At 54.1% G+C, this 24386-nt stretch overlaps 2 protein-coding genes across 2 annotated transcripts; both read left to right on the top strand.

Moving 5' to 3' along the window:
- Nucleotides 1–7982: 7982 nt before the first annotated feature.
- On the top strand, nt 7983–9621 carry IER3 (immediate early response 3). Its single transcript, XM_038768837.1, has 2 exons — nt 7983–8177; nt 8449–9621. The coding sequence occupies exons 1-2, from the start codon at nt 7983–7985 to the stop codon at nt 8698–8700; spliced, it is 447 nt and encodes a 148-aa protein (XP_038624765.1). The 3' UTR covers nt 8701–9621.
- A 2027-nt stretch (nt 9622–11648) lies between these two features.
- Nucleotides 11649–23723, top strand: FLOT1 (flotillin 1). The gene is given in 14 exon segments (XM_038769085.1): nt 11649–11663; nt 11910–11970; nt 12504–12517; nt 12519–12580; nt 12657–12747; nt 17374–17517; nt 18616–18735; nt 19300–19395; nt 19646–19798; nt 20751–20932; nt 21052–21097; nt 22026–22163; nt 22295–22459; nt 23471–23723. Coding segments are annotated over 13 exon segments (1287 nt in total). The 5' UTR covers nt 11649–11663; nt 11910–11927; the 3' UTR covers nt 23504–23723.
- Nucleotides 23724–24386: the final 663 nt, after the last annotated feature.

Genomic DNA, 24386 nt, shown 5'->3' with positions numbered 1-24386 from the left:
CGTATCTGCCAACTCTGTCACATCCTAAGCACTTGGTACAGTACTCTGCACATAGTAAACACTTGATAAATACCATTGCTTGACTGGGGAAAATAAAGGGTACAGATCCAAGCGCCAGGGCAAAACAGAAGAGAGTCGGGGAGGTGAGACAGTGGGGAAAGGCCTCTTGATAAGCGTTGGTAGGTGGTGAGAGCCATGGTTTGTCAGATTTGAAAGGTGAGAATGTCCCAGACCGGAGGAAGGATGTGGTCCTCCGATGCCGATATCGACGAGATCGAGGAATAGCGACTAAGTTGGTATTAGGGAAGCTAAGTGTGGGGCCTGAGCTGTAGTAAGAAATCAGAGATAAGAGAGGAAGGGGGCAAGCTGATTGAGTGCTTTACAGCCGACGGTGAGGAGTTTGATGCGGACATAGATGAGCAGCCACTGGAAGTTGTTGACCTGGGTTCTAATCCTGACGCCGCCATCTGTCTGGTGTGTGACCTAGGGCAAGTCACTTCTCTGGGCCTCAGTTTTCTCAACTACAAAATGGGGATTCAATTCTTGTTCTCTCTCCTACTTAGACTGTGAGCCCCATGTGGGACAGGGATTGTGTCTGACCTGATTAACTTGTATCTATCCTAGTGCTTAGAACAGTAAAAGCGATTAACAAATACCACAGAAGAAAAGAAGAAGAAAGAGATCAACCGTGGAGAGATCAGTAGAGACATTGGCCTGGGGAGAGCTGGGCTTCAGCCCACAGGGGAAAGAATCAATAATCGACGCACTTCTTGCAGTTCATTATTTAAGACTGTAAATTCCTCAGGAGCGGGGATATGTGTCTACTTACCTTATGTGCTCTCTCAAGCGCTTAGCACAGTGCTCTGCACGTGGTAGGCGTTCGATAAATGATTGAGTGATTGACAAAAATCTGAACGTTCTTCCTGCAGAGGGTCCTGGAAACAACACAGGTTGGGTGTTCCCTCCGGCCTCTGGCTTGGGTTGGGAGGTTCCCCCGTTAGACTGGAAGCTCGCTGTGTGCAGGGCACGTCTCCATCATCCCTGTTGCACTGGACTCTCCCAGTGCTTAATCCAATGTTCTGCACACAGTAAATGTTGAATAAATACCATTGATTGACCTCTAGACTGTAAGCTCGTTGTGGGCAATCAATCAATTGTATTTATTGAGTGCTTACTGTGTGCACAGCACTCTACTAAGCGCTTGGGAAGTACAAGTTGTCAACATATAGAGACAGTACCTACCCAACAGTGGGCTCACAGTCTGGCAGGGCACATCTCCGTTAACCCTGTTGTAATAGACTCTCCCAAGCACTTTCTCCAGTGCTCTTACGTACAGATCTGTAATTTAATTCATTAATTAACTAATTCATCAATGAATTATATTAAGGTCTGTCTCCCCCCTCTAGTCTGTAAGCTCCTTGTGGGCAGGAAATGAATCTGTTTATTGCTATATTGTACTCTCCCAAGAGCTTAATACAGTGCTTTGCACACAGTAAATGCTCAATAAATACGATTGAATAAACGAATGATTGCTCTACACAAAGTAAGCACTCAATAAACAGCACTGATTGACCTCTAGACTATCAACTCACTGTGGGTAGGGCGCGTGTCCACCCACACTGTTGTACTGTCCACTCCCACGTGCTTAGCGTAATGCTCCGCGCATAGTAAGCGCTCCATGAGCACCGTTGATTGATTGATTTATCCAGAGGGAAGGGATCGTGGGGTTAAATCTGGTCTCTTCCTGGTGCTGTTACCCCACTAGTACTTCATTTGCGACTCCCCCCGGCTCCCGCTCCCGCCTTGCCCTACGTTGTCCTGCCCTCCCGCCCTCCCGATTAGCAGAGGGTGTCCAGTGGTTGGCGTCGCTTGAGTCAGGCCTGCGTCAGAGAGCTTTGGAGGCCCGGGGAGTTGCGGGTCACTGAAATTGGATTCAAGTGACTTAGGTCATCCTGACCCCAATCCCCTCGCTCCCCAAATGGGGGGCCCAGACCCAGCTGGGAGCGATGGGGAAAGGGGGCAAGGGGGTCCCCGTGCAGGAGGGATTGGGCGCTGGGGGGGGCGGAGGGGAGAGGGAGGGGGAGGATGGATGGGATTTCTGAATTTCTCTCCCAGGATGACGAGGGAAGGGTAGGCCAGTAGAGCCTCCTGGCCTCCATCCAGGATCAACCCCCGGGATCAACCCGGGGAGCTTCCGTGAGACCCAAACAATAACACTGGTGGGGGGCGGAGGAGGGGGAGCGGGGAGGGACCACCCCCTTCAGACTGTTCACTTAATGATTCACTTGCAACCTTTCTTTCCCTTTCTGTGTGGGAAGGCTATTACATCATGAGTGTGGAAAGTGGGGGGCACGCAGCCAAGATACGGGAGACCAGGAAAGGAAAACGGCAAAATGGCGGGGCGGGGACGGGGACGCCGCCAGCGGAGGGGAAGGGGCAGGGGGATCTAGCTAGGGAAAGGGGATTCGGGGCAGGGGAGTTGGGAGACGGGACGCCTGGGTTCTGGGGGCCGTAGGGCCCGGGGGATGGGGCGGGCAACAGTCCGGAGACCCAGGCGGAGGGTGGGAAGATGGAGATCTTAAAGCAGTGTGGTCTAGTGGAAAGAGCACAGAGGACGTCCTCTGGGAGTCAGAGGCCGTGGGTTCTGATTCTGCCTCCCCCAGGTACCTGCTCTTGGACAAGTGGCATAGTGGATGGAGCACAGGCCTGCGAGTCAGAAGGTCATGGGTTCTAATTTCGGCTCCGCCACTTGTCTGCTGTGTGACCTTCGGCAAATCACTTTACCGCTCTGGACCTTAGTTTCCTCATCTGTAAAATGGGGATTGAGACTGTGAGCCCCACGTGGGACAGGGACTGTGTCCAACCCAATCTGCTTGTAACCACCCCAGCCCTTAGTACAGTACCTGGCACAGAGTGAAGCGCTTAACAAATACCACTATTATTATTATTATTCACTCATCTTTAAAATGGGGATTCGATCCTTGTTCTTAGCCTGTGAGCCCCAGTAGGACCTGGTTACCTTGCATCTACCCCAGTGCTTAGTACAGTGCTTGGCACGTAGCAAGTGAGCCCTAACAAACATCACGATTATTACTACTATTATTATTATTATTGTTATCATTATTATTACTATTTATTATGTAGATGCTGGGAGAGAGAATCGAGAGATTGGGTCGCAGGGAGAGAGGCAGGCTTCCTGGATTTCAGGAGGATAGCAGGGACTCCAAGATCTAGACTGTAACCTAAGCTCCTAGTGAGCAGGGAATGTGTCTACCAACTCTGGGTTATTGTACTTTCCCAAGTGCTTAGTACAGTGCTCTGCACGTGGTAAGTGCTCAATAAATAGTGGCCTAGTGGATAGAGTACGGGCCTGGGACTCAGAAGGACCTGGGTTCTAATCCCAGCTCCTCCTCTTGTCTGCTGGGAGACCTTGGGCAAGTCACTTCTCTGTGTCTCAGTAACCTCATCTGTACTGTGAGCCTCAAGTGGGACATGGACTATGTCCAACCCGATTCGCATGTATCTACCCCAGTGCTTAGTACAGTGGGGTACAGCAAGGGTCAGTGGAAAGAGCACAGGCTTTGGAGTCAGAGGTCATGGGTTCGAATCCCGGCTCTGCCAATTGTCAGCTGTGTGACTTTGGGCAACTCAACTTCTCTGTGCCTCAGTTACCTCATCTGGAAAATGGGGATTAAGACTGTGAGCCCCCCGTGGGACAACCTGATCGCCTTGTAACGTCCCCAGCGCTTAGAACAGTGCTTTGCACTTAGTAAGTGCTTAATAAATGCCATTATTATTATTATTACAGTGTCTGGCATATAGTTAAGTGCTTAACAAATACCATAAAAAAATTACCAATGATAACGATGAACCCGGAGGTTGGGGGACAGAGGAATTTTTTTTACGGTACTTGTTAAGCGCTTACTATGTGCCAGACGCTGTACTAAGCGCTGGGGTAGATCCAAGCTAATCACGTTGGACTTAGTCCCTGTCGCACACGGGGCTCACAGCCCCAATTCCCATTCTACAGACGGGGGAACTGAGGCCCAGAGAAGTGAAGCGACTTGTCGAAGGTCACGAAGCAGACAAGTGGTTGAGCCTTGTTGAGAAACCAGGTCCTTTGGACTCCCAGGCCTGGGCTTTAACTGGCTCTAACAGGCCACGCTGCTTCTCGAGGCCTTGTTTCTCCGGATCCTCACTTCGGGGTTTTGTTTTTTCGACGTGGAGGGGAGCCAGCAGGTGGTGGGGAGAGGGAGGAAAGGGAAGGGAAGGGCAGGGGCCATCCAGCTGACCCCAACTGGAGACCGGATTCCAGATGTTGATGGAGAAAAGAAGAGGGGAGCCAGGACCGGAAACACCACCCCCGCCTCAATGCCCGGGAGAAATTTTCCACTGTAAACAGGAGTCATCGCATTCCTACCTACGCACCTCCTCCAACCCGATCCTCCTAGTTTCTCTGCCCCTGGCTCAGGTCTTGCCTGTGCTCTTGTTGGGAATGTGAGCGTGTGTGTGCGCGTGCACGCCTGTGGGTACACATGTTAACACCGCTAAGTGCACATGTGTATACAGGAGAGGCGCATATGGGTCCACTTGGATGTGTATGCAGAAGAGGTGGATGTTTGCCCACTTGGATGAGTTTGTGGGTGAGGGGATGTGTGTCCACTTTTATGTGTGTGCTTAAGAGGTGTAGGCATATCAGTCTGAATGTATGTGCACGTGGGGTGAGGGTATCTACAGGAAGAACTTATATCCAAACCTAGTAGGGATGTATATTTAATGGCTCCAAAAAGGGCGTGCGTGTGTAGGCCAAAAGGCTGTGGGGTGTGAACTTTCATGTTTCTGTCCGTACACTTACCGTCTCTTGTGATTGCGGGTCTGTTTCTGAATTTGTATTGTGTCTCCATGTTTTTGGACAGCACAGCATGGACGCATGAGCTGGCTTAGTGCAGTGTACTAAGTATTTAGTACAAGCGCTCAGTACAATGCTTTGGACACAGTAAGCGTTCAATAAATATGATTGAATAAATGAGTGATTATCTGTCCATTTGTCTTTGTGGTGGGTAGGGGATCATGAATGGGACATTGTGTTGGTGTGTGGAGTGTGTGTGTGTCCGAATGTCCAAGAATGTCCAAGGGGCAGGAGTCTCCCGCTCTAGACTGGAAGCTCATTGTGGGCAGGGACCATGTCTACCAACTCCATTATACTGTACTCTCCCAAGCGCCTAGTACAGTTGACGTTGATACATACGGTAGGGTTGGCCTAGGCCTCGCTAGGCTGGTGTGTCGATGGGTCGGTGTGTCTCCAGGGAGCGTGGGCGGGATCGGAAGGATTCCAGGTGGGTGACTGTGACGTGGCTGTGGCTCCTGATGTTTGTGATTTGAGGTTGGAGTGCAGGGGTGTCAGAAGACCTCATCCCTGACTCTTCATATGGGCCCCTGGCGTACGTGGTGCACGGAAGCTTTGTGTGTGTCCATTTGCGTGTTTCTTTGTTGTCGTGGGACTCTTGGGGATCTGTGTGTGGCGATCGATCAATCAGTAGTATTCACTGAGCGTTTACCGGGTGCAGAGCACTGTACAAAGCACTTGAGAGACAACAGTGAAATAAGCAAACCCCATCTCTGCCCTTCAGGAGCTTAAGATTTAGTGGGGGTGAAAGGCACTAAAATAAATGACAGATAGGGGAAGCCACAAGTACTAGGATATACACTTATGTTGTTGCCACTTGCCTGCCGTGTGACCTTGAGCAAGTCACTTCACTTCTCGGGGCCTCAGTTCCCTCATCTGGAAAATGGGGAATGAGACTGGGAGCCCCATGGGGGACAGGGACCGTGTCCAAGCCGATTTGCTTGTGTCCACCCCAGCGCTTAGTACAGTGCGTGGCACATAGTAAGTGTACGTGTGTGCGCAGTAGGGTAACTATATGCTTAGGGGGTTTGGATCCAAGTGTATAGACTACACACAGGGGAAGGAGAGGAAATGACTTCTAGGCTGTGAGCCCACTGTTGGGTAGGGACCGTCTCTATATGTTGCCAACTTGTACTTCCCAAGCGCTTAGTCCAGTGCTGTGCACACAGTAAGCGCTCAGTAAATACGATTGAATGAATGAATGAATGAAATGAGGTTTTAGGGAAGGTTTCTTGGAGGAGCTGGGATTCAAGTGGGGCTTTGAAGGTGGCGGGGACGGGAGAGGGGGTGTTTGTCCCGCCAGATGTGAAGGAAAGGCGGATGGAGTTCCAGGCTGGAGGGTCAATGGCCACAGAGAGGAGGTAGAGGCACAGTAAATAGGCTGCTGATGGGCGAGCAAAGTGGGCAGGCTGGGGTGTAGTAGGAGAGGACTGAGAGAGTTGGGGAGGGGTTAATAATAATAATAAATAGTGGTATTTAAGTGCTTATTTATTGAGGTACTGTACTAGGCGCTTGGAAGAGCACCGTGCAACGGAATGAGCTGACACGTTCAATCAATGCGTTGGGGGTATTTATTGAGGTACTGTACTAGGCGCTTGGAAGAGCACCATGCAATGGAACGAGCCAACTCGTTCAATCAATGCGTCGGGGTTATTTCATTCATTCATTCATTCAACCGTATTTATTGAGCGCTTACTGTGTGCAGCGCACCGTACTGCTTGGGAAGTACAAGTTAGCAACATATAGAGACGGTCCCTACCCAACAGCGGGCTCACAGTCTAGAAGACTCCAGGCACAGGGAGCGCTCACCAGACACCCGTGAGGAGGAAGGATGACGATGCCCACAGGAAGCACTCACTAGACACCAAGGAGGATGATGACGGGCATAGGGAGTGCTCACTAGATAGCACTGAGGAGGAGGATGATGGACACAGGGCGCGCTCACTAAACCCCATGAGGAGGATGACGAGAGACACAGGAAACGCTCACTAGACAGTACTGAGGAGGATGATGGCGGACATAGGGAGCGCTCACTAGACACCACTGAGGAGGAGGATGATGATGGACACAGGGAGTGCTCACTTGACAGTACTGAGGAGGAGGATGGCGGACACAGGGAGTGCTCACTAGACACCGCTGAGGAGGATGACGATGGACGCAGGGGACGCTCACTAGATAGCACTGAGGAGGATGACAACGGACACAGGGCGCGCTCACTAGACCCCACGAGGAGGACGACGAAAGACACAGGGAGCGCTCACTAGACACCAGTGAGGAGGACGACGATGGACGCAGGGAGCGCTCACTAGATAGCACTGAGGACGAGGATGGCGGACACAGGGAGCGCTCAATAGACACCACTGAGGAGGATGACGACAGGCACAGGGAGTGCTCACTAGACACCCCTGAGGAGGGAGGAAGATGATGCCCACAGGAAGCACTCACTAGGCACCACTAAGGAGGATGACGATGGGTGCAGGGAGCGCTCACTAGATAGCACTGCGGAGGAGGATGACGGACACAGGGAGAGCTCACTAGATAGCACTGAGGAGGATGAGGACGGACGCAGGGAGCGCTCACTAGATAGCACTGAGGAGGATGAGGACGGACGCAGGGTGCGCTCACTAGATAGAACTGAGGAGGATGAGGACGGACGCAGGGTGTGCTCACTTTTCACCAGGAGGAGGACGAAGACGGACACGGGGTACTTATTGAGGTACTGTACTAGGCGCTTGCTTGGCAGAGCACCGTTCCTCGGAACGAGCCGACAGGTTCCCCGGCTGCCCGTCGGGGCGTGGTGGCCTCGGACTGCCCCGGATTGCGCAGCGCCCCCACCGGACGCCCTTGCTCAATACCCTGGGAAATTCCCCGCGCCAGCGCGTGCTCCTGCGCGCGCGCCCCGGCCCGGCCCGGCCCAAGGTTCCAGCCAATGGGGTCTCGGTGGTGGGCGGGGCTTCGTGATGGCCCCGCCCCCGGACCCTTTAAAAGCGCTGCGGCGCGGGGGCGCCCACTCAGCTTGGATCGCGCTCCCGCTCGAAGCGTGCTTCGCCACCGCCGCCCGCGCCCTCCCCGCGGCATGTGTCACGTCCGCAGCCCCCTCCCCGCGCCCGCCGCCGCCGCCGCCGCCGCCCTGGCGCCGCCGCCCAGCTCCCGGCCCCGCGGCCCGCAGATCTTCACCTTCGACCACTTACCCGAGGAAGCGCCGTCGCCTCCTCGCCTCCCCTCCCGGGGGCTCCGGAAACGCAGCCGCAAGGTCCTCTACCCGCGAGTGGTAAGTCCTCTGCATTCCCAATCAATCAGTCGTATTGAGCGCTTACTGTTTCCCAATCAATCGTATTTATTGAGCGCTTACTGTGTGCAGAGCATCGTACTAAGCGCTTGGGAAGTCCAAGTTGGCAACCTATAGAGACGGTCCCTACCCAGCAGTGGGCTCACAGTCTACGGAGGGGCGCGGGGGGCTCGGCCCCCTGCGGCCCTCGCTAATTCTTTTCTCCTCCCCGCTCCTCTTTTTTCCCCTCTCTTTTCCTCTTCCCTCCGAGCAGGTCAAGCGCCACGTGCCGGTCGAGGACCCAAACCCGGCGAAGCGGCTCCTCTTCATCCTCCTCACCGTCGTCTTCTGCCAGATCCTCACGGCCGAGGAGGAGATGCCGGTGTCCGCCGCCCCGGAGGTCCCTCCCTCGGCCCCCTCCCCCGGCGCTCCGCCCAGCCTGGAGCCTCTCAACCTCACCGTCGATCCCCCGGACTACACGTTGGATATCAGCCAGTTCCTCCAGCAACACCCCGCTGCCTTTTGAGGACGGACCCCCCCCCCCCCCCCGCAAAGAAAAAATAAGATAACCCCCCGGGGAAACCGAGGGGTTCAGCGGAGTGACCACGGCGTCCGGGGAACTCTGAACCCGAAGGAAAAACTACAATTCCGCGCAGTCAGGGGAGATGATAACTAGGGAGAGAGGCCGCGGGTCTCCCCCGGCTCCATCCCATCTCGGAAGAGGGTGGGAGGAGAGAGGGACTCTTTTTTTTAATTTACTTCTCGTGAAGAAGTATGGATTGTCTTGATCGTTAATATTTATGTACAGTTATTTATGCCCCTGAGTGACAAGGGGGGCGCGGGAGTGGGTATTTAGTATTTATTTAATTTATGAAGGCACGATTAGGGTGTCTCCTTGCATTGGCGATTATTGTTATTATTAATATTATCACTGTTGTTGTATTTGGTAGGCGCTTCAGCCACTGTACTAAGTGTCGGGGCAGATCCAATTTTATTCCGATCGGGTTCCCTGATTAGGACGGGTGCTGTGTCCGACCTAAATAGAAGGGACCGGTCTGTTTTCGGAGATTCTGAGAGGTAGGAAGGTGGGGACTTCGGAAAACATTAGAGTTTGGGGGGCGACAATATTGGGGAAGGGGCGATGGCTCGGGCCCGTCCCCCTTTCCCTGCCCGGGCTCCGGCGGCGCTCACCGTGTGAGCTTCAGGGCCGCAGTGTGTCTTACCCCGCAGCCGCCCCCAGGGGGCGCCCGGGAGCGCCGTCTTCCCGCGCACGGCGGCGGCCGCCCGGGAGGAAGCGGCGCGCGCTCGCTCGCGCCCTCTCGCGGTGGGGAAGGGGAGCGCCCCCCCGCCGGCCCCCTCCTCCCACTGCGGTGTGGATATGTATGTTCTGTGAACACCACGTCCCGAAATAAAGGAAGCGGCTTGTGCTCGCTACCCTCTGACAGTCTGCCTTTGTGTGTCTCTTTGCGTGTGTGTGTTGGGGGGAACGGGAAGAACAGTGGGAAGCGCCCCCAGCCCCTCTCTCAGCTTGCATGTATGTTCTGCGAGCACCACGTCCCCAAATGGAGGAAAAGACCCGTCCTCAAGCCCCTTGACAGTTCATTTAATCTACTGAAAAGACTCGTCCTCAAGCCCCATTTAATTAACCTACTGAGTGCTTACTGTCTGCAAAGCTCTGCCTCTGTACGGGGGGTGGGGAGGCACCGGCCCCAGACCCTCGACCCCCCCCCCTCCAACCAGGATTTTTTAAAATGGTATTTTAGAAGTAATAATAATGGCATTTATTAAGCGCTTACTATGAGCAAAGCACTGTTCTAAGCGCGGGGGAGGTTACAAGGTGATCGGGTTGTCATTCATTTGTATGTATTGAGCACTTACTGTGCGCAGAGCACTGTACTAAGCGCTTGGGAAGTCCAAGTTGGCAACATATAGAGGCGGTCCCTACCCAACAGTGGGCTCACAGTCTAGAAGGGGGAGACAGAACAAAAAACATACAAAATAAAATAAATAGAATAAATATGTACAAATAAAATAGAGTGATAATACGTACAACCATATGTTTATTGAGCAATTACTATGTGCAGAGCACTGTACTAAGCGCTTGGGAAGTCCAAGTTGGCAACACATAGAGACGGTCCCTACCCAACAGTGGTTTCACAGTCTAGAAGGGGGAGACAGAGAACAAAAATTAAAGTAAAATAAATAGAATAAATATGTACAAATAAATAGAGGCTCACAATCTCGATCCCCATATTTCCAGATGAGGGAATGGAGGCTCAGAGGAGTGAAGTGACTTTGCCCAAGTCACGCAGCAGACAAGAGGGCAGGGTGGGCAGGAGGGGCCGGGCCTGGGCTCCTTCCATTAGAGGCCACGCCGCGGCTAAGGTTGCCCAAGCCTGGATCTTGCCCAAGCCCGGATCTTGCTCGGATCTTCGGGGAAAAACGGTTGGGCCGGATGCGGGGGAGGCTGAGCCTTCTAGACTGTGAGCCCGCTGTTGGGTAGGGACCGTCTCTAGATGTTGCCAACTTGGACTTCCCAAGCGCTTAGTACAGCGCTCTGCGCACAGTAAGCGCTCACGTGGCTCAGTGGAAAGAGCCCGGGCTTTGGAGTCAGAGGTCATGGGTTTGAATTCCGGCTCCCCCACCTAGGCAGGTCACTTAACTTCTTGGAGCCTCAGTCACCTCATCTGTAAAATGGGGATAATAATAATAATAATAATGGCATTTATTAAGCGCTTACCGTGTGCAAAGCACTGTTCTAAGCGCTGGGGAGGTTACAAGGTGATCATGTTGTCCCACAGGGGGCTCACAGTCTTCATCCCCATTTTCCAGATGAGTGAACTGAGGCTCAGAGAAGTGCAGTGACTTGCCCAAAGTCACACAGCTGACAAGTGGCAGAGCCGGGATGTGAGCCCATGACCTCTGACTCCAAAGCCCAGGCTCAATCAATCAATCGTATTTATTGAGCGCTTACGGTGTGCAGAGCACCGTACTAAGCGCTTGGGAAGTCCAAGTTGACAGTCCCTACCCAACAGCGGGCTCACAGTCTAGAAGGGGGGGAGACAGAGAGCAAAACCCAGCGCTTAGCACAGTGCTCTGCGCACAGTAAGCGCTCAATAAATACGACTGATTGATATCACCGCTGCGCCACGCGGCTTCAGACTTCAGGGATGAAGACCGTGAGCCCCACGTGGGGACAAACCGATCACCTTGCTTGGAACGGGGCTTTGCGCGTAGTGAGCGCTTAACAAATGCCATTAAAAAAAATAAAATCAAATAAATACGATTGAATGAATGAATGGATGAATGAATGAGGCCCCGGGGCGGGCCCACCCTCCCCCTGCCCCGCCCCGCGGCGGGAGCGCGCCGCGGGAGCGCGCAGCCGCCCCCGCCCCGCCCTGCGGAGAGCGCGCGCGCCCGCCCACCCACCGGCCCCGGCCCGGCCAGGCTCGGCTCGGCTCGGCTCGGCTCGGCTCGACGAGGCCGCAGGTACCGGGACCGTTAGCGTTCCGGGTGGGTGGGTGTCCGCCCGTCCTCCCGCAGGGAAGGGGCGGAGGCTGGAGGATTTGGGGGGCGGGGAGGGGAAAGAGCGAGCGGGTGGATAAAGGCATCAATCAGTCGATCGTATTTATTGAGCGCTTACTGTGTGCAGAGCACTGGACTAAGCGCTTAGCCGAGGTGGGGTACGTCCCGCCCATCCTCCTCCATGTCCCCCTCTTTCTGTCGCCGCCCCAGCGCCCTCCTTCCTGCACCATGTTTTTCACCTGTGGCCCCAACGAAGCCATGGTGGTGTCAGGTAAGCCCGCCCTTGGCCCCCTCCCGTTCCCCCGACCCCCATCCCCAGTGGCTACCAATCAGTCTGACCCCCGGGCCTGGAATGCCCCCAATCCCTCTGCCCATCCGCCAAGCTGGCTCTCTTCCTCCCTTCAAGGCCCTACTGAGAGCTCACCTCCTCCAGGAGGCCTTCCCACACTGAGCCCCTTCCTTCCTCTCCCCCTCGCCCCCCTCTCCATCCCCCATCTTACCTCCTTCCCTTCCCCACAGCACCTGTGTATATGCCTGTACATATTTATTACTCTATTTATTTTACTTGTACATATCTATTCTATTTTGTTAGTATGTTTGGTTTTGTTCTCTGTCTCCCCCTTTTAGACTGTGAGCCCACTGTTGGGTAGGGACTGTATATGTTGCCAACTTGGACTTCCCAAGCGCTTAGTCCAGTGCTCTGCACACAGTAAGCGCTCAATAAATACGATTGATGATGATGATGATGATGATCCCCCCCCCACCCCTCCGCGATTCGGGGTCTCTCCTCGTCCCCCCCCCCAGGTTTCTGCCGCAGCCCCCCCCGTCATGGTGGCCGGGGGTCGGGTCTTCGTCCTGCCCTGCATCCAGCAGATTCAAAGGTAGTGTGGGGGCCGGGGGGATGGAGGCGGCCTGCCTGCTGATTCCCTCCCAACAACGGCCCCCCTCTCCCCGCAGGATCTCCCTCAATACGCTGACCCTCAACGTGAAGAGCGAGAAGGTTTATACGCGTCACGGTGTCCCCATCTCCGTCACTGGCATTGCCCAGGTGAGGATGGAAGAGCCTTTCCCCCAATCAATCAATCAATCAATCGTATTTATTGAGCACTTACTGGGTGCAGAGCACTGTCTTAAGCGCTTGGGAAGTACAAGTTGGCAACATCTAGAGACGGTCCCTACCCAATCAATCAGTCAATCAATCAACCGAGTGCTTACTGTGTGCAGAGCACTGTATTAGGCGCTTGGGAAGTACAGGTTGGCAACGTATAGAGACAGTCCCTACCCAACAGTGGGCTCACAGTCTAGAAGACCACCCCACTAACCTCTCCACCCTCCACTTCAGGATCAATCAGTGGTATTTAGTGAGCCCTTACTGTGCGCAGACCTGTGGACAAAGCCCAGCACGGACCCGGGGGTCAGAAGGACCTGGTTTCTAATCTCAGCCCTGCCCCTCGTCTGTTGTAATAATAATAATAATAATGGCATTTATTAAGTGCTTACTGTGTGCAAAGCACTGTTCTAAGCGCTGGGACAGTTACAAGGTGATCAGGTTGTCCCACGGGGGGCTCACAGCCTTAATCCCCACTTGACAGATGAGGGAACTGAGGCCCAGAGAAGTGAAGTGACTTGCCCAAAGTCACACAGCTGACAATTGGCAGAGCCAGGGTTTGAACTCATGACCTCGGACTCCAAAGCTTGTTGTGCTTCCCAAGCGCTTAGTACAGTGCTCTGTGCACAGTAAGCGCTCAGTAAATACAATTGAATGAATGAATGGATGCTGGGTGACCTAGGGCAAGTTATTAAAGTCGCTTTCCCCCTCTAGACCGAAAGCTCGCTGTGGGCAAGGAACGTACCTGCTTCTTGTTATAGCGTATTCTCCCAAGCACTTAGTACAGTGCCCTGCTCACAGTAAGCGCTCGGTAAAATGACTGATTCACTGTCTTAATATCTCTGTGCCTGTTATCTCATCTTTAAATGGGGATTAAGACTGGATTGTGTCCAAACTGAGGAGCTTGTACCTACTCCAGCATTTAGTACAATGTCTGGCACATAGTAAGCGCTTCAACAAATACCGTTTTTACTTTATTCCCCCTATAGACTGTGAGCTCTTTTTGATCAGATAACATGTTTACCGACTCTGTTGCATTGGATTCTTCCAGGTGCTTAGTGTAGTGCTCTGTACACAGTCAGCGTGCCATAAGAATGATCGATTGAGACAAATACGGTTGAATGAGGCATACCCAATCCTCAAGGATTTTACAGTGTAATCTGTGAATTCCTTGTGGGCAGGGACCTTGCCCAATTTGCTTATATTATATCTACCCCAGTGTATAGTACTGTACTTGGTACATAGTAAGCGCTTGATACAGACTGCTATTACTGTCACTGTTATTAACGATTGGAAACTGAAAGACAGAAGCCATTTACAAATGTCTTGGCCATTGGTAGCCAGAGTATGAAGGGATAAATAGATAAATGGGTAAATTAATTCGTTCAGTGGTTTTTTTTAAAAAAAATGGTATTTGTTAAGTGCTTACTATGTGTAAAGCACTGTTTATTGAGCACTTACTGTGTGCAGAGCACTGTACCAAGCACTTGGGAAAGTACAGTCAGTACAACAACCGTGACAATCCCTGCCCACAACAAGCTCACAGTCTCCCGTCGTGGAGACAGTGCTAGAGTGAATGAAGGGCAGGACCTGTGAAGGTGGAGCTCAAAGTAGGAGGGAGAACAGATAGTGAACCTCCACTTTACAGATGAGGAAACTGAGGCACAGGGAAGTGAAGTGACTTGCCCAGAGTCACCAAGCCGGCAAGTGGCGGAGCTGGGATTAGAGCAAGGTCCTTCTGATTCCCAGACCGGGCTGTTCCTATTAGGCCGGGCTGCTTCTTTCCCTTGCCCTCTTCCCCGCCCGTCTTCTTTCTTCCTCCATCTTCCTCCTCGCTCACTGTCTTTTCCTTCTTCTCCCTCTCCTGGGCATCTGATCCAGTGCAGGAAGATGGAGCCCTTTGAGGGAGAAGTAAGAGCAGAGGGAAGGGCTAGGGGCAGGAGCTGGGAGAACCAGGAGCTGTTCGGGGGTCTGGCTGCGGTCAATCCCTGGTATTTATTGACCGTTTACTGTGTGCACAGCACCGAACTAAAAACTTGGGGAGAGCACATTACAACGGCGTTGGTCGCGTGTTCCTGGCCTTGAAGGAATTTACAGTCTAGAGAGGGAGACAGATATTCATAAAAGTCGATAAATTCTGGATATGGACCAAAGTGCTCTGGGGCTGAGGGAGGGGTGACTAAAGGAAGCAGATCCTCCAAGTGGAAGGGCGACGCAGAAGGGTGTGGGAGAAGAAGAGATGAAGGCTTAGTCAGGGAAGCACTTAGGATAGTGCTCTGCTCAGTAAATGCCGTAATGAGCTTCCAATCTAGAGTAGGGGGCAGACCTTCAGGTAAATAAAATGATGAATATAATAATAATAATAATAATGATGGCATTCATTAAGCACTTACTATGTGCGAAGCACTGTTCTAAGCGCCAGGGTGCATACAGAGTAATCAAGTTGTCCCACATGGGGCTCATAGACTTAATCCTCATTTTCCAGATGAGGTAACTGAGGCACAGAGAAGTTAAGTGACTTGCTCAAAGTCACTCAGCTAGGTGGCGGAGCCAAGATTGGAACCCATGACCTCTGACTCCAAAGCCCGGGGTCTTTCCACTGAGCCACGCTGCTTCTCTAATGGACATGGACATATTCCAGTGGAATATGAACATAAGGGCCGTGGGGCTGAGGGAGGGGTGGATAAAAGGTGCCGATCCTTGTGCCAGGGCAATGCAGAAGGGAGCAGAAGAGGAAGTTACTATTACAGACGTTATTACATATCATCTTTCTTCATCCATTACTCCCCATTCACAACCCTTCTCTCCTCTCAAAGTCACCTTTAAACTATCTCTTCCTCTTGATTCTTTCCCCCTCTGAACTCTCTCCCCATCTTCTTGGACTCCCTCCTCCCTGAAATATGCCAAACTCAGCCAATCAATCAATGGGACTTCGGGATCGGTTATTGTGTGCAGAGTACTGTACTAAGAGGTTGGCAGAATACAATGCAATAAATTGCATTGCAATAGTAGGCACATCCCTGCCCTCAAGGATCTTGCAATCTTCCTGGGGAGAGGGACATTTTTTGGGTTTTTTTGATGGTATTTGTTAAGCACTTAGCACTTACCAGGCTCTGTCCTAAGCCTGGGGTAGATACAAACTGATCAGGGCGGAGGCAGTCAATGTCTCACTTGGGGCTCACAGTTTTAATCCCCATTTTACAGCTGAGGTAACTGAGGCACAGAGAAGTTAAGGGGCTTGCCCAAGGTCACACAGCAGGTAAGTGGCGGAGCTGGAATTAGAACCCAGGTCCTCTGGCTCCCAGGCTTATACCCTATCCATGAAGCCAGCTGCTTCCCTAACAATAAAGTTAATTACGGGTAGTATAAAAATAATTATGGTATTTGTTAAGCGCTTACTATGTGTCAAGCACTGTTTTATGTGCCTGAGGGTTGTAGGGGGGGAGGGGGAGAGTGCCTAGGGTCCCAAGTGCAGAGGTGAAGCAGTGGGGAGGGAAAATGGGGTGGGGAGAGAAAAGATTAGTCAGGAAAGGTTTCCTGGAGGAGATGGGATTCTGGAAGGGCTCTGAAGACGGGGAGAGGAGTAGCCTGACAGATATGAACGGTGCTCTGCGCTTAGAACAGTGCTCAGCGCTTAGAACAGTGCCCAGTGCTTCACACATAGTAAGCGCTTAACAAATGCCATCATTATTATTATTATTATATGAAGACAAGTGGCTAGCACAATCCTCTCCCCATGGTAAGTGCTCATCATCATCGGTGGTATTTATTGAACGCCTACCGTGTGCAGAGCCCCGTACTAAGTGTTTGGGAGAGTACAGTATGACAGAGTTGGGAGACACGTTCCCTGCCTACATCAAGCTTACAGCCTAGAGGGGGAGACAGGCATTAGTAGAAATAAATCATTTATAATATGCAATTTCTAATGTAGAATATATATCGCATAGGTGTGTAGTAAAGACCAGTGATTCATTATGAAGGGGGAGGGAGCACCGGGTAAGAGGGAGGGCGTGAAGGCATCCCCGACTAATTCCTGCAATCTGTTTTCTGTGAAACCTTGGGCCAATCATTCAATCAATGGCATTTATGGAGCGCTTACTATAAGCCGAGCACTATACTAAGTGCTTGGGAGAGCACAATACACCAAAGTCGATAGTCTCGTTCCCTGCCCCTACCGAGTTTATAGTCTAGAGCCGGGGTGGGGGTGGTGTTCCTTTCATTTCTCTGTGTCTCAGTTACCTCATCTGTAAAATGGAGATTCAGTTCCTATTCTCCTTCCTATTTAGCCTCTGAATCCCACATGAGACAGAGACTGTGTCCGACCTGATTAACTCGCATCTACCCCAGCAGTTAGAACAGCGCTCGACACATAGTGATAGCTTAACAAATGCCATCATATTCTCATAAGCGCTTAATGGGTACCATAATTATTACAGAAGAGCTCAACATGTACCATGATGACAATAACGATTATGGTGATAACGTGGAGGTTGGGCCCCGTTCCGGCAGGAGCGGAGGTGTCTCCCTCGTCCCATCTCTCGCCTTCTCTCTCTCCCCCGTCCCCAGGTGAAGATCCAGGGCCAGAACAAGGAGATGCTGGCCGCCGCTTGCCAGATGTTCCTGGGGAAGACGGAGGGGGAGATCGCCCAGATCGCCCTGGAGACCCTGGAGGGCCATCAGAGGGCCATCATGGCGCACATGACGGTGGAGGTCAGGCCTGAGGCCGGGAAGGGGCCGGGGCGAGGCTCCGAGGGGGGCTGGGACCGGACCAGGAGGGGCTGGGGACCGATAGTGTGAAAAGTGTGAAAAGTGAGAGGAGACTGCGGAAGGGAGTGGAAAGGGCGGGCTGGTGGGGTGGGGAGGGATGGAGCCTAAAGGGACCACTGAGGGTCAAGGGAAGGAGAGGGGACTCGGGCTGACATTGTGGTATCAGCTAAGTGCTTTACACTGTGCCAAACTGAGGTAGATAAGCTATAAAGCGTGGCTCAGTGGAAAGAGCACGGGCTTTGGAGTCAGTGGTCATAGGTTCAAATCCCGGCTCCGCCAGTTGTCAGCTGTGTGACTTTGGGCAAGTCACTTAACTTCTCTGGGCCTCAGTTACCTCATCTGTAAAATGGGGATTGACTGTGAGCCCCCCCGTGGGACAATCTGATCACCTTGTATCCCCCCACCAGCGCTTAGAACAGTGCTTTGCACATAGTAAGGGCTTAATAAATGCCATTATTATTATTATTAGAAGCAGGTCGGACACAGTCCCTGTCCCAGGCCCCCCGTGGGGCTCCCCCTGTAAAGGGGAGGGGAAAACAGGTGAGGCTCAAGTCAGAGTTAGGGTGGACGCTGGAGGCAGTCAAGAATACTGGACACCCCATTTCTGATCCATCCTCACACACAATTTCAAAAGGGACCAGGCCTCCTGAGAACTGGACTGTCTGGTGTAAAACTGGACAAGAGGCCAATCAGTGAGTGGTATTGATTGAGCTCTTGCTGTGTGCAGAGCATTGTACTAAGCACTTGGGAGAATACCCACAACAGAGTTGGGAGACCTGTTCCCCGGCCCACAAGGAGTTTACAGGAGAGAGGAGGAGTTTACAGCCTAGAGCACTGGATTGAATGCTTGGGAAAGTTGAATATAATACGAGGTGGTAGTCACGTTCCGTGCCCATAAGGAGTATACAGTCCACAGCAATAGACTAAGCGCATGGGAAAGCAAGATACAAGAGTTGGTCGACAGAATCCCGTCCTTGAAAGAGCTGTCGAAGGGGCGGGGCGAAGCCATCAGCTTCCCCTCCCCACCCCCTTCCCGCTCAGGAAATCTACAAGGACAGACAGAAGTTCTCCGAGCAGGTGTTTAAGGTGGCATCGTCTGACCTGGTGAATATGGGCATCAGCGTGGTCAGCTACACCCTAAAGGACATTCACGATGACCAGGTAAACCGAGGCCCCCTTCGCGACCCCCAGCCCCGTTTCCCCCAGCTCCGTCCCCTCCTGGGATCCAGATACCGGCCTCTGTTCCCCCCGCCCCCTCAAACTTGGGTCTTCTTCCTCCTTTCCCCAGCCTCTTCTCCCAGCAATTGATCAGTGGTAGTCATTGAGCGCTTATTGTGTGCAGAGCTGACTGTAGTAAGCGTGCTTGGGAGAGGGCAGTACAACAGAGGGGGTAGACACGACCCTTACCCGTGGGAGTTTATAATCTAGTGAGGGAAATTGACATTACAATAAATTATGGAGGTATATATAGGGGCCGAGGGGGTGTGGGTGGGCTGGCTATCCATCAGTCAGTGGTGTTTACTGAGCGCTTACTGTGTGCAGAGCTTATTGTAGTAAGCGCTTGGGAGAGGGCCATAGAACAGAGTTAGTAGGCATCATCTTCCATCCTGGGATACCGGCATCCTGGGTCTCCCGTCTGTGGTGGATCCCCCGGTGGCCCCCACCAGCCTCCTCCCCCTCCCGGGGTGCGGCGTTCCGCCGTCCCACAGTCTCCTTCTCCCCCAGGACTACCTCCACTCGCTGGGGAAGGCGCGCACGGCTCAGGTGCAGAAAGACGCCCGCATCGGGGAGGCCGAGGCCAAGAGAGACGCCGGCATCCGGGTGAGGGGGTGGGGCTTGGGTGAGGGGTGAGGGGCTTGAGTGAGGGTGGTGGGCTCAGAGAGAGGGGGTGGGGCCATGGAGAGGGCCCTGGGGCTTTGGAGAGGGCAGAGCCTAAGCAGTAGAGGGGTTGTCTCCGGCCCTCCTCTGTGACGGCTCCCCTTCTCCCAAATCCCCCCCTCCACCATCCTCCCTTCCGCCCCATTCCCCCCATCCTCTCCTCTCCCCCATCCTTGTCCCGCCCCTGTTCCAGGAGGCCAAGGCAAAGCAGCAGAAGGTGTCGGCGCAGTACCTGAGCGAGATCGAGATGGCCAAGGCTCAGCGGGACTACGAGCTGAAGAAGGCCGCCTACGACATCGAGGTCAACACGCGGCGCGCCCAGTCTGACCTCGCCTACCAGCTGCAGGTCGGCCCCCGGCTGCTCTCTCTACTCGCTCTGACTCTCGAGTCTTGTCTCCCCCAGTCACTCGCTTGTCTCCCCAGTTATGCTTTCTCTCTCTCAATCCGATTTTCCCCCAATCTCAATCTTTCTGGTTCTCAGTTCGATTTTTTCCCAATCACTCTCTCTGACTCTCGATTCGATCCTCCCCCAATCAAGCTCTCTCTGACTCTTGATTCGATTCTCATTTACCCCAGTTGCTCTCTCTGACTCCATTCTAGTCTCCCCATAACACTCTCTCTGACTCTCGATTCTCCCCTAGTCGTGCTGTCTTTCTGACTCACTTCTCATCTTCCCCAATTGTTCCATCTCCCTTTGACTCAGTTCTCATCTCCCCCAATCACGCTGTCTGGTTTTCAGTTCAATTCTCCACGAATCACGTTCTCTTTCTGACTTGATCCTCATCTCCCCCCTCCACGCTGTCTCGCTGACTCTCAATTCTCATCTCCCGCAATCGCTCTCGCTGACTCTCGATTCGTCTTCTCGTCTCCCCCGATTGCATCCGCTCTCTCTCCGACCTCAGTCCTCATCTCCCCCCATCGCCCCCTCTCCCACCTTCGATTCTCATCTTCCCCAATCGCCTGCTCATTCCCTCTCTCCAACCGTAGATTCTCATCTCCCCCAAGTGCTCACCTTCTCTCTGACCAGTTCTCATCTCCTCCAAGCACATGCTCTCTCTGTCTCTCCCTTGCTCTTGATTCTCATCTCCCCTAATGGCACGCACTTTCTTTCCCACCTTCGAGTCTCACTCAATCACACGCTCTCTGACGCTCTCCCGCAATCGCGCGCCCTCTCTGACTCGCGATCCTCAGCTCCCCCGACTGTGAATTCTCATCATCTCCCCGAGTCGCGATGACCTCTGACTCTCGATTCTGCTGTCCCCCCCGCCACGGCGGGCTCCGGCCCCGGGCATCGGCAGGTGGCCAAGACGAAGCAGCAGATCGAGGAGCAGCGGGTGCAGGTTCAGGTGGTGGAGCGGGCCCAACAGGTAGCACTGCAGGAGCAGGAGATCGCCCGGCGGGAGAAGGAACTGGAGGCCCAGGTCAAGAAGCCCGCCGAGGCCGAGCGCTTCCGCCTGGAGCGACTGGCCCAGGCCGAGAGGTACCAGGGAGCAGGGAGACGCCCCAGGCCCACACCCCTGGACCCCTGCCCGAAAGAGAGCTTGCTCCCCTGCAGCTCCCTCCCTCCCTTTCTCTGTCTCCCCCTCCTCCCTCCCCTAGGGCCCAGCTGGTCATGCAGGCAGAGGCCGAAGCGGAGTCCGTCAGGGTGAGTCCTTCGGAGGCATTTATTGAGCGCTCACTGGGTGCAGAGCACTGGACTGAGCGCTTGGGAGAGTCCCAATACAAAGGGCGGTAGTACATTCCCCGACCACAGAGCGCTTACGGTCTACGGGTTAGTCGATGATACGTATTCATTCATTCATTCGATCGTATTTATTGAGCGCTTACTGTGTGCAGAGCACTGGACTAAGCGCTCGGGAAGTACAAGTTAGCGACACACAGAGACGGTCCCTACCCAACAATGGGCTCGCTTTCTAGGTATTGAGCGCCTACTGTGTGCACAGCAGTGGACTAAGCACTCGGGAAGTACAAGTTGTTGACATACAGAAACGGTCCCTACCCAACAACGGGCTCGCTATCTAGGTATTGAGCGCTTACCATGTGCAGAGCACTGGACTAAGGACTCGGGAGATGACAATACAATGTTCTCTGCCCTCAACGAGTTGACGGTCTAGAGATCAATCGGTGGTATTTATTGAGCGCTTACCGTGTGCAGAGCACTGGACAAAGGGCTCGGGAGATGACAATACGATGTTCTCTGCCCTTAACGAGTTGACGGTCTAGAGATCAATCGGTGGTATTTATTGAGCACTCACTGCGTGCAGACCACTGGACTAAGCGCTTGGGAGAACCCAGTGCAACGGAGTCGGTAGAAATGTTCCCCGCCCGCAACGAGCTCACGGTCCAGAGGGAGAGTCACGTTGATATATAAGTGAATAAATGATGATAAGGATGGAAGTGCTGTGGGGCAGAGGGAGGGGTGAGGAGGGGGTGCAGGACCATGGGTGAGTCGGGGAGGGTGTCCCCCTTTCTCCCCCGGAGGGGTTGGGGCGCGGACTGCCGCGCTCTGACGTTACTCCCATAACCCATTCCCCTGAACGGCCTCCCGCCCCCAACAACGTACCTCCTTGCAGATGAAGGGGGAGGCGGAGGCATTTGCAGTGGAGGCCCGCGCCCGGGCTGAGGCCGAGCAGATGGCCAAGAAAGCAGAGGCTTTCCAGCTCTACCAGGAGGCCGCCCAGCTCGATATGCTCCTGGAGAAGTTACCTCTGGTAAGGGTCAGCCTAGGGGCCCCAGGGGTCAGGGGAGGAGTTAGAAGAGGAGATCCCCCGGACGGTCTGCCCTTCCAGAGGCGGGGGGCTGAGCAGGCGTGACCTCTCTTCCCATCCCCAAACCCACCCAGGTGGCCCAGGAGATCAGTGGACCCCTGAGCTCGGCCAAGAAGATCACCCTGGTGTCCAGCGGGCAGGGGGCCGTAGGTGCAGCCAAGGTGACCGGGGAAGTCCTGGACATTCTCAACCTCCTGCCCGACAGCGTGGAGAGGCTGACGGGCGTCAGCATCTCGCAGGTGAGCTGGGCCCTGTCCGGGAAGAGAGGAGGGTGGGGACCCCACTGGGACTCCCTGGGGGGAGGGGCGCAGGGGGGCCAGGACCCCTGGAGGCTCAGCTTGTTTCCCCTGCTCCCTCCCTCTGCCCACTTCTAAAGCCCCTCGCGCCCACCGGTCATCCCTCTCTCGCCAGCATGCCCGGTCGCTCAGCCTTTCCCGGATCCTTCCCCTCCACCTTTAACTCTCCCCGCCCCCCAGCTCCCTACATCTCCCCTTTCCTAGAACCCCTCCTCTGGTCCCCCAACTGACCCAGCCAACTCCTCCCTCACATTTCCCTCCTGCCACTCCTGGTCAAACCCATCCGTCGGGCGGGATCCACGTTACGCCCGCCACCTCCAAGTCCCTCCTATCCCCCCGAGACCGCTGTCTCTGAGCTCACTGTTGACCTCCTTGCAGATGTAGCAGTCCCTTGCTCATCGTCAGTGGTAGCGCACTGTAGGGAGCACTTGGGAGAGGACAATACAACGGAATTGGTAGACACTTTCCTGCCCACAAAGATCTTACTCCATCCCGATTTTCCTCAACCCCTTGACCATCTCTCCCCCCTACCTGGAACTACCTCTTCCTTCCTTTCCATAAGACACCCGCCCCCCGGCCCCCATCTTCGTAGCCTGTGTGAAATCTCATCTCCAGCAAACCTTCCTTGGTTCATCTCTAATCACGCCCTCCCAACTGCCAGTCCAGCCCCTTCCACACCTCACCATACCCCATCCCCCTATCGACTGCTCTCTCTTACCTGTAATTTACGTCTAGGAGACGTAGGCTCCTCGGGGTCAGGGAGCGCCTACCACTTCCACTGCATTTCACTCTTCCAAGCGCTTCGTACAGTGCTCAGCACCTACTAAGCGCTCAATAAATACCACCGATCGATTCCCTTACCGGACTGTACGCTTCCCGAGGGCAGGGATCGACGGGCGTGACTTCTACGGTCCTCTAGACGCTCCATATGTACCGACTGTTTTCCTCCCCCAGGTGAACCAACACAAGTTGGGGCTGAAGGCCTGAGCCCCCTCCCCTAGCCCAAGCATGAGCCTGGACCCCACGATGTGAAGTTACTCGAACCCCAGCAGCCCCTTCCTCGCTGAGCCACTGTGTGGGGAATGGTCCCTTGCTCCTTACCCCCCTACCCCCCACCCCCTGTGCCTTGCCGGGGACTGCGCACGGCACCCCCCGCCCTACCAGGGCCCGCCGTGTCCAACTCAAATTAAAGATGTCCTGTGCCTGAGCCTCTCCGCTCCCTCTCTCGGGGTCCCGAGTGGGTGGGATGGCCCAGCAGCAGTCCCCCCGTGAGCCGCCCGGCCCGGGTGCACGGCCGATCTCCTCCGGGGCTGCCAAGAATCCAAACTACGGCCGCCCACAGTCCCCGGACACGCCGGACCCTGATCTCCATGTCGGGTGCTACGGCAGGCCCCTCCTCCTCCACCCCCACCGCCAGGATGCCGCAGAGGCCGGCTCGGACGGGGAAATCAAAGAAACGCTTCCAATCCGCGGCCTTCCCCTGCCCCAGCTCCCGCTCTACCACATGCTCCAGACGCAGGCACGCGTTTTCTTTCATGATTTTTTTTTTTTTTATTCTTGGCTCCTGGGGCATCGTCGTCTTTTCAATATGAAAAAAAGCAGCAAGTTCAACACAAAACAAGAAACCTGGGAGGGGAAAGGGAGGAAAAGATAGGAGAGACGGAGCAGGGAGGGAGGCGGAGTGAGCTTTCTGGGGAGACGGGTGGGTGCTTAATTCCGGGTAGCCTCTGGGGGACGAGGGATGTGCGGGAGCCGCGTTTCCTACCAGGCAGAAGGAGTTGGGGGGCAGTAAAAGACGGAGGGAGGGGGAAGCCCCCCTGGCTGAGCGAGGCAGAACCCCCTCCAAAGAAAAAATAACAAGCAAAGGGAG

This window comes from Tachyglossus aculeatus, chromosome Y4 (assembly GCF_015852505.1).
Source record: "Tachyglossus aculeatus isolate mTacAcu1 chromosome Y4, mTacAcu1.pri, whole genome shotgun sequence".
NCBI lineage: Eukaryota > Metazoa > Chordata > Mammalia > Monotremata > Tachyglossidae > Tachyglossus > Tachyglossus aculeatus.
The sequence above is the reverse complement of the archived record's forward strand: the minus strand, read 5'-3'. Positions and strand labels throughout refer to the sequence as shown.

Coding starts and splice junctions, on each gene's coding strand:
- IER3 (XM_038768837.1), top strand. CDS start 7,983: ATGTGTCACGTCCGCAGCCCCCTCCCCGCGCCCGCCGCCGCCGCCGCC. Junction 8,178..8,448: donor AGGTCCTCTACCCGCGAGTG/GTAAGTCCTCTG, acceptor CCCTCCGAGCAG/GTCAAGCGCCACGTGCCGGT.